This window comes from Somniosus microcephalus, chromosome 2 (assembly GCF_052327205.1).
Source record: "Somniosus microcephalus isolate GS21.2 chromosome 2, FLI_Smic_1.0, whole genome shotgun sequence".
Lineage (NCBI taxonomy): Eukaryota > Metazoa > Chordata > Chondrichthyes > Squaliformes > Somniosidae > Somniosus > Somniosus microcephalus.
The window spans coordinates 157908486-157922538 of NC_140988.1; the positions used below are offsets into that span (position 1 = coordinate 157908486).

The 14053-nt window shown below is 42.0% G+C and overlaps 1 protein-coding gene across 3 annotated transcripts in view; it reads left to right on the forward strand.

Annotated features, from left to right (window-relative positions):
• Positions 1-14053, forward strand: part of lin54 (lin-54 DREAM MuvB core complex component) — an 82219-nt gene that overhangs the window by 14951 nt on the left and 53215 nt on the right. For 2 of the 3 annotated variants that reach the window (XR_015073252.1, XM_085964805.1), the window contains exons 5-6: positions 1429-1587; positions 8069-8285. Coding sequence is in view for 2 of the 3 variants with exons in the window: in XM_085964805.1 (XP_085820931.1) it covers positions 1429-1587; positions 8069-8285 (376 nt within the window). In the remaining variant the exon portion in view is untranslated. The remainder of the gene's footprint in view (positions 1-1428; positions 1588-8068; positions 8286-14053) is intronic. The other variant, XM_085964818.1, reaches the window with a different exon arrangement.

Here is a 14053-nt window from a genome sequence, read left to right on the forward strand (position 1 = left end):
GAAACCTGATTTGCACAATTATTTTCACACTCATCCATCCAAATTGAGAATAGAAGTGGAAGAACACAAAGGACTGAATGACACAAGGAGCTGGAGAGTTCTCCCTTTACCCTGGGGCCTGGATTTATTTATAAAGCCTGAGGGTGCTTCAGATTTTAACATTTTTCTTTTTCCACCTTTAACGATGATTAAGTTAGGAGATTTCAGTAATCCCACAATTTTGCATTGTTCTACATAAATACAGCTGTATTTCCCCTGACAACTTTGTAGTACTTCATCCTTTCACAAAAGGGTTGCATATAGATGTGGCTTATTAAGTATTCATCATCATTCTTCCTGTGCCATTGAGGCACATTAGGCAGAAACCAATTGGCACCATCCAATTCTGTCTTGGGATTTTGTTTTCAGCTCCTGTAGTTGCAAGTGCACTACAGCTGTATCCGTTACTGTGTTGCATAGAGTTACTCTTGTTCGACCTCTCACTCTTCTCTTGTGGTTTCCAATTCCATGATTGCTAAGGGATTCTTGTGTCAGGCATTCTCAGAATGTGAGCATTATAGATCCATCTTCTCTCCTGGATTGTTCTAATCAGTGGTGGCGCCTGTGCTCTTTGAAGTACGCTTTCATTTGTCACTTTGTTAAACCATCTGATGTTGAAGAGCCATTACAGACATCTACAGTGGAAGCTGTTGAGATGGCTTTGTTAGACTTCCAGGTTTTTGATCCATATAGGAGCATAACCAGCACATTGCTCTTAAAAATTCTCAACTTCGTTTTCTCTCCAATCGCATTTGACTTTCAGATTGAGTGAAGTGTTTGAAAAGTTCCACTAGCTTTTCCAATGCAAGCTTTGACATCTGACATGCAGTCTCCATCGTCCTGCACCACACTGCCTAAGTATGTGAAAGAACGCACAGTTTGCAGTCATTCACCTTCCAGGTGTTCTTTGTCAGAATTAACCCGGGTTTTTGCACCGTTTATGTATAATCCAACTTTCTGGCTGTTTCTGAGAGAGTCTAGCCTGTCTTTCTTTGCATGTCTTCTGATCCGTTGGAGGGAATAGGCTGTTCCCATTCCATGCTTTTCTTCTGCCCCCCTCTAATGCCTTTCCAAAGCAGTCCTGCTGCAAGTGACCTGCAGTATGGAATTGAAATGGTAATAGGATCATTTTGTATGGTGACAAACAGAAAATGTTAATCAGTATTAACTATTTTGGGGGAAATAATTGATTTTGAATCACAAAACTAAATGTTTATGCTATCTTTCTGATTTGCTAGTGGAAGGAAGACATACCAATACGCACAGTTCTATTAATAAAGGATTTGGTGAAAATGTATTGGGTCTCTAAATTTGTTGGGTTACTCTTTCATCTATAGACAAGAATAAAAATGAAATTTGATATTTTTTTTCTGTCGCCTAAACATTTAGCATTTGACAGTCGTGTCAGTGGCCTCACGGGCACCAAACTCGCCTCAGAAGTCACTGACTGTTCCACTCACCATGGCTTTGGGGCAGCAGGTTCTCACAATGCAGCAGACAACACCAACATCTCCAGCCAAATCTGCCTCAAGTCATGCCACGCTGCAGGTAAAGCTTTTTCAGGCCTAAGCCAAATTATGGAATTGTAAAACTGCATTATAGTATTGATGGGTGCAGTCTTAGCTGCAATAGTTTTTCATTTTAATCCATAGGTCTAATTAATGATCTTTAAACCATTGAAATCACTGGATTATTCATTAAGTAGGTAATTATACTTTTTGGCTGCATTTTGCTTATGGTGCAAAAGATATTTTCAAATTGAACCAGGCTAAAGGGTTGAGATTAGTTTGTTCCACTCAAGGAGATGTACTTTATTTCTAATTAAACACTTCTACAGTTCTTTCCATTATTTCTAGTCATTTCAATAATGGTGCATTGGGCTACATGCTCATGCTATCATGCTGTGACAGAGTTCCCTATTGTGTGTTTGTGCACAACTTTTACTCGTACAGCAAGTTTCCCAATACCCTATTCTGATTGAGAGGTACAAGTGGGCACAAGATGTATAAGGGAAGTGGAGAGGAAAGTCTGGTTTGTTGATCATGGCACTTTTGTACACCACCTATTGACTGCTTATGGAGCAGCACTTGTAGACGTCTTGGAGCTGGTTGAGTACCTGCATTCTTGAACAAGAACAGTGACGAATGCAGTCTAAAGGAGAAAAGAGGTGAACTTGAAGGCACAGTGGATTAGTAAACTAGTTCAGCTCTGGATTCAAATCTAGCACAGACAAAATTAATTGAAAGTGTTTTTGGCTGTAAGCCAGCCAAATTAAATTGATTTTGGTGTACTAAATTGAATTCCTAGTGAGCAAGAAACCACAGTTGGTTTTCAATTACTGTTTCTAGTTGCCAATGGGACTTCCACATTTGAAATATTAGAAAACGGCAATACTTCAATGCTCTAAAAGAGGGTTAAGGCAGCCACATCTAGCATGCTTATTTCTGTTCAAATTAAAAATTAACTGTTGCAGAAAAATTAAGTCATTTAAATCTTTCTAAGATGACTAGCTGTGTTGAAGTTGTACTCAGTGGCTATGTTGGAAGTATTCAGTCATGGGCTAAGTTTGTTTAACAAATTCAAATGGGACAAGGAGCTGCTGTTAATATGTTAGGGAGGGGAAAAAATTGCACCAAAGAACCCACTGCCAGTGGGAGTGCTGCAGGGTTACATTTACATTTACTTTTCATTTCCAGCAACACTGCTCTCCTCCCTTCCAATGGAATCTTCCTTACCAATCCACAATATTACAGGTCCTGACTGGAGGGGGAAGAGCACCATTGTTGGAAGTGAAAGTGAATGCTATCTGTTTAATTTCCTAACAGTAGATTAGCTTTTCCACCAGCAGGTTTTTCAGAAATGAGTGCTTTTCATAGCACTTAATCTCACCATAAGAGGGAGGGAGGCTTGCTGTTGGGCTCGTCCACCTATTTAAAAGCATGCAAAACAACTTAAAAAAAATATTTATAAAGAGAGCCCACACGGGGTTGCTGTGTCAAGGATGACAGTACTACAACCTCTCAACAGATTATGGAAAGCCAACAGCTGGAGACTGCCAGACTCCCTCACCATTTAAACTTCCTCTGGAATCCTTTCCCACCAAATCCTTGGTGCAATGGCCACTGATGCAGCTGCCTCTAACTCTCCTGAATCCCAATACTGTTCCTTCTAATTCAGTTACTTGCCTGAGCTCTGATGCTGGTGTCACGACCTGTCCATGGTTGTAGAAAAGTTTTTAAAAAAAAGAAAAAGTGCAAAGTGAAGCAGCAGGGAGAGAGAGAAAGAAGTGTAAGCGGTTTTTGATCCTAGCCCAATTGCTAGACAGACGGTTCGAATCGCCCCCGCCTTAAGAAAGTTCTATACCTGGGAATTATTATTCAGAGTTTAAATGAAATAAGTCACGGACAGGAATGCTTCAGTGAAAAATCAAACTTGTATTTATTTGGTCTAACACACACTGGCTAAAACATGCACTACTTTAGGGGCAGCACGGTGGCATAGTGGTTAGCACTGTTGCCTCACAGCGCCAGGGACCCGGGTTCAAATCCGGCCTCGGGTGACTCTCTGTGTGGAGTTTGCACATTCTCCCCGTGTTTGCGTGGGTTCCCTCCGGGTGCTCCGGTTTCCTCCCACAGTCCAAAGATGTGCGGGTTAGGTTGATTGGCTATGATAAATTGACCCTTAGTGTTAGGGGGATTAAATACGTGGGGTTACGGGGATAGGGTGGGATATGTGTTGGTGTAGGGGTTTACGGGGATCGGGTGGGATATGTGTTGGTGCAGGCTCGATGGGCCGAAATGGCCTCTATCTGCACTGTGGGGTTTCTGTGATTCTGTGTGATACTAAACAAAATCACTGTCTCTGTGGAGAATAAAATCCAGGTTACAAACAACATACATACAGTACAAAACTGGGGACTATAACAAGCAGTAATTCCCTTGTTGCTATGGTGGACTCTAATTCCACCCCTACCAACGAATTACCCAGTCGCATAAACCCCTTCGCCTGGCTGAACCAAACAAAGCTCCCACATAGAAACATAGAAGATAGGAGCAGGAGTAGGCCATTCGGCCCCTCGAGCCTGCTCCGCCATTCAATGCGATCATGGCTGATCATCCAAATTCAGTACCCGGTCCCTGCTTTCTCCCCATACCCCTTGATCCCTTTAGCCGTAAGAAATATATCCAACTCCTTCTTGAATATATTTAATGAATTGGCCTCTACTGCCTTCTGTGGTAGAGAATTCCACAGGTTCACCACTCTCTGGGTGAAGAAATTCCTCCTCATTTCTGTCCTAAATGGCTTACCCCTTATCCTTAGACTGTGACCCCTGGTTCTGGACTCCCCGACCATTGGGAACATCCTTCCTGCATCTAGTCTGTCTAGTCCTGTCAGAATTTTATAAGTTTCAATGAGATCCCCTCTCATTCTTCTAAACTCCAGCAAGTACAAGCCCAGTCGTCCCAATCTCTCCTCATACGTCATTCCTGCCATCCCAGGTATCAGTCTGCTGAATCTTCGCTGAACTCCTTCCATGGCAAGAACATCCTTCCTCAGATAAGGCGACCAAAACTGCACACAATACTCAAGGTGTGGTCTCACCAAGGCCCTGTACAACTGCAACAAGACATCCTTGTTCCTGTACTCAAACCCTCTCGCTACGAAGGCCAACATACCATTTGCCTTCTTAACCGCCTGCTGCACCTGCATGCTTACCTTCAGCGACTGGTGCACAAGGACACCCAGGTCTCGTTGCACTTCCCCTTTACCCAATCTATTGCCATTCAGATAATAATCTGCCTTCCTGTTTTTGCCACCAAAGTGGATAACCTCACATTTATCCACATTATATTGCATCTGCCATGCTTCTACCCAATCACCCAACATGTCCAAATCATCCTGTAGTTTCTCGGCATCCTCCTCACAGCACACACGCCCACCCAGCTTTGTGTCATCTGCAAATTTGGAGATATTACATCTAGTTCCCTTGTCTAGATCATTAATATATATTCTGAATAGCTGGGGTCCAAGGACCGATCCCTGCGGTATCCCACTAGTCACTGCCTGCCATTCGGAAAAAGACCCGTTTATTCTAACTCTTTGCTTTCTGTCTGCCAACCAGTTCTCTATCCAAGTCAATACCTTGCCCCCAATCCCATGTGCCTTAACTTTACACGCTAATCTCTTATGTGGGACCTTATCGAAAGCCTTCTGAAAGCCCATCCACTGGTTCTCCCTTATCTATTTTACTAGTTACATCCTCAAAAAATTCCAGTAGATTAGTCAAGCACGATTTACCTTTTGTAAATCCATGTTGACTTTGTCCGATCCTGCCACTGTTTTCCAAGTGCTCTGCTATTGCATCTTAATAATGGACTCTAGCATTTTCCCTACTACCGATGTCAGGCTTACCGGTCTGTAATTCACCCTCGGAATAGCCCAAAAACTTCACTTCTGAGAGCCCTTACAGCTCACCCAGCTCGCCTGGGATATCGGGTTACCGGCTTGGGATACTCGAGACTATGCTTACCCCCACATGTGGTCGGTTTCGATCGCTCCGCTCGGCGGCTTCTCTGGTATTAGGCCAATCTTGTTGGAGCAGGGGCGAGAGAGAGAGAATGGTGGAAAATAATCTATCTTTATAGGAGTCTCTGCTACCCCTGTCTTTCCCGCCAATCTTTAAAATCCTTTTGTTTCTAAGCACTCCGGTGCTTAATCAGTGATGGGTCACTATCGGACCCATGAGTATTCTGTGATTGGATTAATGGCCCTAAGTCTGGGACATATCTTTGGTCTTTGTGTTGGGAAAAACTGGCTCCTCTTTGGATGGCAGAGGCTAGTGGGTTCATTGTTCTGCTTCTCTTCTGAGATGGAGGTGAGAAGTGCTTTGCATATTAGAGTGGCCTTTCTAATAAGTTCAAGTTCAATGGCCCCCTTCCTTTTTCCAGGACTGTCGGGCAAACCCATACATTCTGGATGACTGACAGTTCTTTTGTCACGGCCAACTGCCATGCGTTCTCTGGAGTTTTAACAAAACCAGCCCCCCACGCATCTGCACAGGGCGATCCCACCACAGGGAAAACACCCTCAGCCCATAAAGTTCACAAAAATATTCTCGACTGAGTCCATTCTTCAAACAGAGAGTTTGCGATCTCTTCAGAAGCTGAAGTAGAGGAGGGGGCAGACTGAAGTGCCAGCAGAGAAGGGGAAAGAAATGAACTGATGGAACTGGAAGTGGTGTGATCAAGAAACAAAAGTAGACATGTTTAATGATTATTCTACTCAGCTCAGAAGTGATTTAATCATATGTGGCCCAGTTGCTATTTGGGGAGAAGCTGGGTTCATGTTCAAACGTTGGCTTTATTGGGTGAGTTATCCAGCTGTTGGCGAGACCTCTAGATGGAGTAATGTACAACAGAGGAAGGACAAGTAACAAGACTTGCATGTACCCCACAGAAAACCACCTATTTGGTCATACTGAAACTGTGAAGAAATTCCACAGCTTAAACTCTACCACCATGTTTCCTGAAAACTTTTGTACAGCAATGCTAAAGACACTCGGTACCGATTGTATTTAGAAAGTGGCATGATTTTGACCACACACTACCTTGTGTCATTGCACAGTCTGATCTGTTGTAAAGAGGGTTCTTCTAGTGGGTTAGCTGAGTCGGCCTGTTTTCCTTCCTTGTAAAATAGCACAGCATTTTATCCAGGGATGATCTCTAAACTGCAACCTAAAGCTAAGCATTCTATTGATTTTTAGCCTGGACAACTAGGAAAGCTATTTTGTTGGTAAACAACAATTTGGAAATTGGTTCTAAATGGGTTTATAACCTTCAGGCATCTTGGCCCTACTCTTGGATCTCCCTTCCTAAAGCCCTCTGCCTTGCTGTTACTCACCCCATCTTTAAAAACCTCCTCAGACCTGAGATTTTCAACTATGCTTTCAGTCGGCTCTCCTGACTCTCTCAATTTCTCATTTGTGAAGCACCTTGGGATGTTTACTGCATTGAAGGTGCTATATAAATGGCTTGACCATAACTTGCTATCAATTTTTCAAATCTTCCATAAACAAATTTGGAAGAATCCACAACAGTGATCTTACGGGAAGAGCAGACTTAATGGGTCAAATGATCTTTCCTGTACTTCTAAACCCAAATACCACACATTTTATTGTATAAATGTTAACTGTAATTCTGGGCGATTGTAGTAAACAAAGGTTGTTGCTCATGCAAACTGTAATGCATTGAAAACCTTGCATCTGTGCTCACTTCCTGTCTGTAAAAATGTACTAACCGTTGTCATGTATTAACTTATTCTCATTATAAATTTCTCTGTTCATATTTATAATAGGAATAATGGTAATGTTGCACAGCCTCTGTTTTTGTCTCCTAGTTCCTCATCCTGTACTGCAGAGAGCCTCCTGTGTTCTAACCATCTCAACTTCTCTGCTTCCAAAATTGCTGCAAGTTTATCTGAGTAGTAGCTACAAATAATGACAATGTATTACTTTAAAATGGGGACTGAATTACACCTGCACACCCTTGTCTAAATATCCCCCCTCCATACTGTAACCTCGCTTCACCTAAATACTACAGTTGGTCTCCATTCCCCACATACGTTGCCATAGGAGATCGACTAGTTATATATTAAAAGCTTTGCATATTGTGTGCACTTCCTGTCATTTCCTGCAATGCTTTCTCTGCCAAACCTTTTTGGTAACACTCCTATTGTTAAAAGACAGCATATTTTCTGAGTTACTGTGAGCAGTTCCACAGGAGATCTGCTAGTATTAAACTAAAATGCTACTTTAAATGCAAAACCAATTTTAAACTTGAACCAGTAATGAAAGTTTATTTAATTGCACAAACCATATGATATTTGAGGTTTTTTTGGAAAATGCTCTGGTAACTAATCTGCTTTCAAAGTTTTTGGGGTCTGCAATTATTTTGTGAGTATGAGAATTCCAGTTTATAAAGTTTACCATGATATTTTTTTATTGATCACTATGTATGGACTTCCTGAGCAGACAGTGAAACCAGCAGTCCAGACGCTAACTATGGGAACAATGAATGCCACCCAGTTCAAAACCATCATTCCTCTGGCAACACCACCTAATGTTCAGCAGATTCAAGTACCAGGCAGCAAGTTTCATTATGTACGCCTAGTTACTGCAACAACGGCCAGCGGCTCCCCTCAGACGGTCAGCTCCAACTCCAGCACCAACACACAACCCTTATCGCAAGGTTTGCTTCAAGAAAATTAAATTTTGTGGAATTTGTTTTGTGTCATGGAGTTTAATCTATATTAAAACATTTCTGAAATGTCAATTTTTCTGATCTAGGAATTGGTTGGTGTCAAATATTAAGAACTAAAGCTTTCCAGCCAATAACTATAAACAGTTCATAAGGTGTGGAGAGAAAGGTTAATGTTAAGTTTACAAGGAACAGTAATTATTTAATAGTTCTAGCCGAGGAGTAAATATTTTTCCTGTAAACTCATTTAGTGACCCATGTATGCTTAGTATTTTTAGCTTAAAATGTTGTTTCTTCCAGAAATTTTATTTCAGCATTATCAAAACCACTGTTTTCACCCCCCTCCTTTAAAAGTCACATCCTTGACCCCTCTATCCCTGCAAACTACCGTCCCATCTCCAATCTCCCTTTTGCTCTCGAGTTCTTGAATATGTTGGTGCCTCCCAAATCTGTGCCCATCTTTCCTGCAACTTCCTGTTTGAAGCTCTTTAGTCAGGTTTCCGCCCCTGCCACAGCACTGAAACAGTCCTAATCCAAGTCACAAATTACATTCACTGTGACCGTATCCCTCCTTGTCCTTTCTGCAGTTTTTGACACGGTCACCATCCACCTCTAACACCTTTACTCCACTGCCCACCTGAGTGGGAAAGCCCTATTTGATTGTAGGCAGAGTATCTCTAGCAATGGCTTCTCTTTCTGCCTTTGCACTGTTGCCTCAAGTCCTCCAAGGAACTATTCTTTGCCTCTTCTCCATCTACATGTTTCCCCTTGGCAACATCATCCATAGATATGGGATCCACTTCCAAATATATTCTGACGGTACGCAGCTCTATCTCCGCTACCTCTCTCGATTCCTCTACTGCCCGTGTGGTCAGACTACCTATCCAATGTACAGTGATGGATGAGCTGCAGTTTCCTCCAGTTGAACATTGGGAAGACTGAAGCCATCGTCTTCAGCTCCTGCCACAAACTCCATACCCTCACCATCGATTCTCTCCCTGGCCATTGTCTAGGGCTGCACCAGACTGTTGACAATCTTGGCATCCTATTTGACCCTGAGCTGGACTTCCGACCCCATATAGTCTCCATCACAAAGAGTGCTTACTTCACTTCAGTAACATTGCCTGCTTTCATCCTTACATCATCTGCTGTTGAAACCCTAAGTAATGCTTTGTTATCTCCAGACTCCACTGCTCTCATCTTCCACTTTCTGTAGACTTCATTTCATCCAAAACTTTGCTGTCTGTATCTTATCCCACACCAGGTCCTGCTCACCTATCATCCCTATCCTTACTGACCTACGTTGGCTCCCGGTCACCAACGCCTGTAATCTAAAATTTGCATCTGTGTTTAAATGCCTTCATAGCCTGATCCCATCCTACCTCTAATTTTCCCCAGCCCTGCAGTCACCTGCCCTGAACTCTGTTCCTCTGATTTTGGCCTTTTGTGCATCTCTTCCTCCTTCCCTTCGCCCCACCATTGGTGGATGTGTCTTCAGACATCTAGGCCCTTTGCTCTGGATTTTCCTCCCCAAACACCCCCACCTCTTCACTGTCCTCCTTTTTAGACTTCTTTGACCAAGCTTTTGGTCACCTCTCCGAATACTCCTCCTTTGGCTCAGTGTCCATTTTGTCAGATTGCATCAATGTCTGGGATGCTTTTCTACATTAAAGGCACTAGATAAATGTTGCAAATTTTGAGAGTGAAACTTTGGCGGTTTTATAACTTGTGTAACTTTAAGAAGAGAAAACTGTCTGTTATTCCCAGGTGTTAGTTTTATAGTTTATACTGTTGATGATATTGTTTTTTGTGTTGGAGCTGCTGGATGTCATTTTAAGGACCAGCTGCCACTGTTTTTTGCCTGCCTTGATCATACTGAAGAAATGGTCATTTTTAGGTTATTAGTCAAATTTGCAGATGGGAAATAAGTTTGGAGGAAATTGGCAGAGTTGATCATCAGTTAGTACGTAGCTAATGGATAATAGGAATTCTACAGCAGGAAAATGCATATCAAGATATTTGCAGTGCTTCCACAGTGGCTGTAACAAAAGAGCTCTGGCCCAAACATTTTGACTGGTACAACACCACCATTATTGTCTAGTTACATTGCGCAGATGACATGACCAAGGGGCATTAAACAATGTCTCGCACTGACTCCAGAGTGTAACATTCCAATTTCCTCTCAATTGAGTGCCTCAGGACACACCAATGTGCATACAAATGCATGCAGTGATGTGAAGTGTGCATATTCTCCAAATTTGCACAGTGATGTTTTGAATTTGAGTAAACTGGAGTTCTTCTTATCACCCAGTCAAAAACAACTTGCATTTATACAGCACCTTTTAAAGTATTAAACATCCCAAGGCGCGTCACAGGAGTGTTATCGAACAAAATTTGACACCGAGCCACATATAAGGAGATATTGGGACAGGTGAGGTAGGTTTTAAGGAGCGTCTTAAAGGAGGAGAGAGGTAGGTTTAGGGAGGGAATTCCAGAGCTTGGGGCCTAGGCAGCTGAAGTAATGTACAAGCTTATTTATTGCATTTACCATGCTTGAACGGGGCTGCAAGCTGGTTCCAGGTTACTATGTTGCCTCTAGCTGTTGGAAGCATAAAATGTTAGCACAGAAAGCGGCCATTTGGCCCATCGTGCCTGCACTAACTCTGAAAGAGCTATCCACTTACTCCCATTTCCCTACCCTTTCCCTATATCCTTTAAAATTTTTCTCATGAATATTTATCCATGCCCCTTTTAAAAGCAGTTATGGATTCTGCTTCCACCACGGTTTCTGGTAAAGCGTTCCATTCCCTAAGAACACATTGGGCAGGATTTTGCTCTTAGCAGCGAGCGAACGGCGCCACCCGTTCATTACACTTGCACTTGCCCACAGACATTCTACGGGATATTGCACTGGAACTTGCTGTAATTAGGGCCATTAAGGGATGGACAGGACAATACCACAGGTGAGATGGCAGAAATATTAAATCATTATTTCGCTTTGGTATTTACCAGGGAGATAGAAATGGTGGACATGACATTGGATGATGAGATGAGTAATGAGAAGTGCATTTAAAATAAAAAAAGGGGATATTTTAAACTAATCAAACTCAAAGAAGATAAAACCTCTGATTTTATTGCATCCACGCATTTTAAAAGAATCTAGGGAAGAGATAGCAGAGGCATTACTACACATATTTAATAATTTGTTAGAAAAAGGTGTCGTACCAGAGGACTGGCGGATAGCTAATATAATACCTATATTTAAGAAGGGACATAGAACATGTCCAGGGAATTATAGACCGGTCAGCTTAACATCGGTGGTAGGAAAAATAATGGAATCCCTACTAAAGGAGAGAATAGAAGAACATTTAGAAACGAAAAGTATAATAATAAATAGTCCACATGGATTTCAAAAGGAAAAATCTTGCTTGGCCAACCTTATTGAATTTTTTGAAGCGGTAACAGAGAGTAGACAAGGGTAATGCAGTAGATGTAATTTATCTAGATTTTCAAAAGGCCTTCGATAAGGTACCGCATAATAGACTAATGAATAAGGTCAGAGAATGCGGACTTGGGACAAGTAGCAGAATGGATTGCTAGCTAGCTTCAAGACAGATAGCAGAGAGTGGGAGTAAAGGGTAGCAGAAGGTGGGTAGTGGTGTTCCACAAGGATCAGTGCTGGGACCACTGCTGTTCACAATTTACATTAACGATTTAGACTTTGGAATCAAAAACACAATTTCTAAATTTGCAGGTGATACCAAATTGGGGCGATAGTCAATACTGAGGAGGACTGCAACAAATGACAGGAGGACATTAATAAACTTGCAGAATGGGTAAATAATTGGCAAATGAAGTTCAACACAGACAAATGTGAGGTATTACATTTTGGAAGGAAGAATAAAGAGGTGACTTATCACTTGGAGGGTGAGAGTCTCGGTGGGGTAGAGGAACAAAGGAATCTCGGTGTACAAATACACAAATCACTAAAAGTTGCGCCGCAGGTTAGCAAGGCCATTAAAAATGCAAACCAAGCACTAGGGTTTATTTCTCGAGGGATAGAATTGAAAAGTAGGGAAGTTATGCTAAACCTGTATCGAACCTTGGTTAGACCACAGTCTAAGTGGTACTGCGTGGAGTACTGCATGCAGTTCTGGTCACCATATTCTAAAAAGGATATAGAGGCACTGGAGAGGGTGCAGAGAAGATTTACAAGGATGATGCCAGAAATGTGAGGGCATACATATCAGGAAAGGATTAACAGGCTGGATCTCTCTTCTCTTGAAAAAAGAAGGCTGAGAGGTGACCTAATAGAGGTCTATAAAATTATGAAAGGTTTTCATAGAGTGGATACAGAGGGAATGTTTCCACTTGTGGGGAAGAGCATAACTAGAGCCCATTGATATAAGATAGTCACTAAGAAATCCAATAGGGAATTCAGAAGAAACTTCTTTACCCAAAGAGTGGTGAGAATGTGGAACTCGTTACCACAAGGGGTGGCTGAAGCGAATGGTATAGATTCATTTAAGGGGAGGCTGGACAGACATCTGAGGGAGATGGGAATAGAGGGTTATGCTGATAGATTTAGACGAGGAAAGACTGGAGGAGGCTCGAGTGGAGCATGAACACCGGGCATAGACTGGTTGGGCCAAATGGCCTGTTTGTGCCGTATATCCTATGTAATTCGAGGGATCTGGGACTTGTGTGAACAGGGCAAGCAACTGTGTATCTCCTTAACCAATTAGATTGAAGAATCGTTAATGAGCAGCACAGAGTCTGAACCAAGAAGTGCCAGTTAGAATATTTAATTCAATGTAAAATCAGGTACTGAAAACGAAATAGAGAGGGAAAGAAAGATAGGATTAAGAGAGAATGATAAAGACAAAGAAGAATGAAAAATTATTTGTAAATTAAAAAAAAACCTCCAACAATAATTAAAATATGAAGGAATGAGACTCCACACTTGTTGCCGTTAATTTTCAGTGCTAGCGAGGTTGTTTGACAGTAATTAAAACTTATCATGCTGTTAAAAATTTACTTACATTGGAATGGACAAGCCCTAACTTTTTCTGGCGAGTTTAGTGGGTATGTATCACGTAAGAAGCCCAACCTCACGCTGTTGAATGTATCTCCATGCCGAGTCTCTCAGCAAGATACGGTATAGCACAGCTTCTGGAGGTGCAGGGTAACTCGGACAGCAGCCACCTGACTTACGCATTTAACTGTGCATGTGCGGACGACGGAAGTTGCTGTCCAATTTACACGTTAATAACGGTGAGGCTTAACGTTCTTTCTGCAGCAAAATCCTGTGTTTTTTAATTCTAGCCTCTCCCTTCATTCATGAAGGATCTTAAATTTATGCCCTCTGGTTACTGACTCCTGGACCAGTAGAAATAGTTTTTTCCCAAAAAGCCCTCAAAATTTTAAGTTTAATTTGGAATCTATGTGCCCAATCTGTGTCCTCCTGAAGTTACTTACCGCCTTCTTCACAGCTAACCATGCTCCCTATTTACGTCATCTGCAAATTTAGATTTTTGCACGACATTGCCTCAGTCCATAGAAAAGCATTAGTCCGAACACTGACCACTGAGGACACCACTGTTTGTATCCCTCCTGTCCAAAAAACAACCATTAACCAGTATTCTCTATTTTCTGACCTTCAACTTCCTATTCAAACTGCCACATTATTTATGAATGCTGAGCTGTATTGCCAAATACATAGAGTATAAATCCAGGGCTATCGTGTGCTGCTCTGGTCA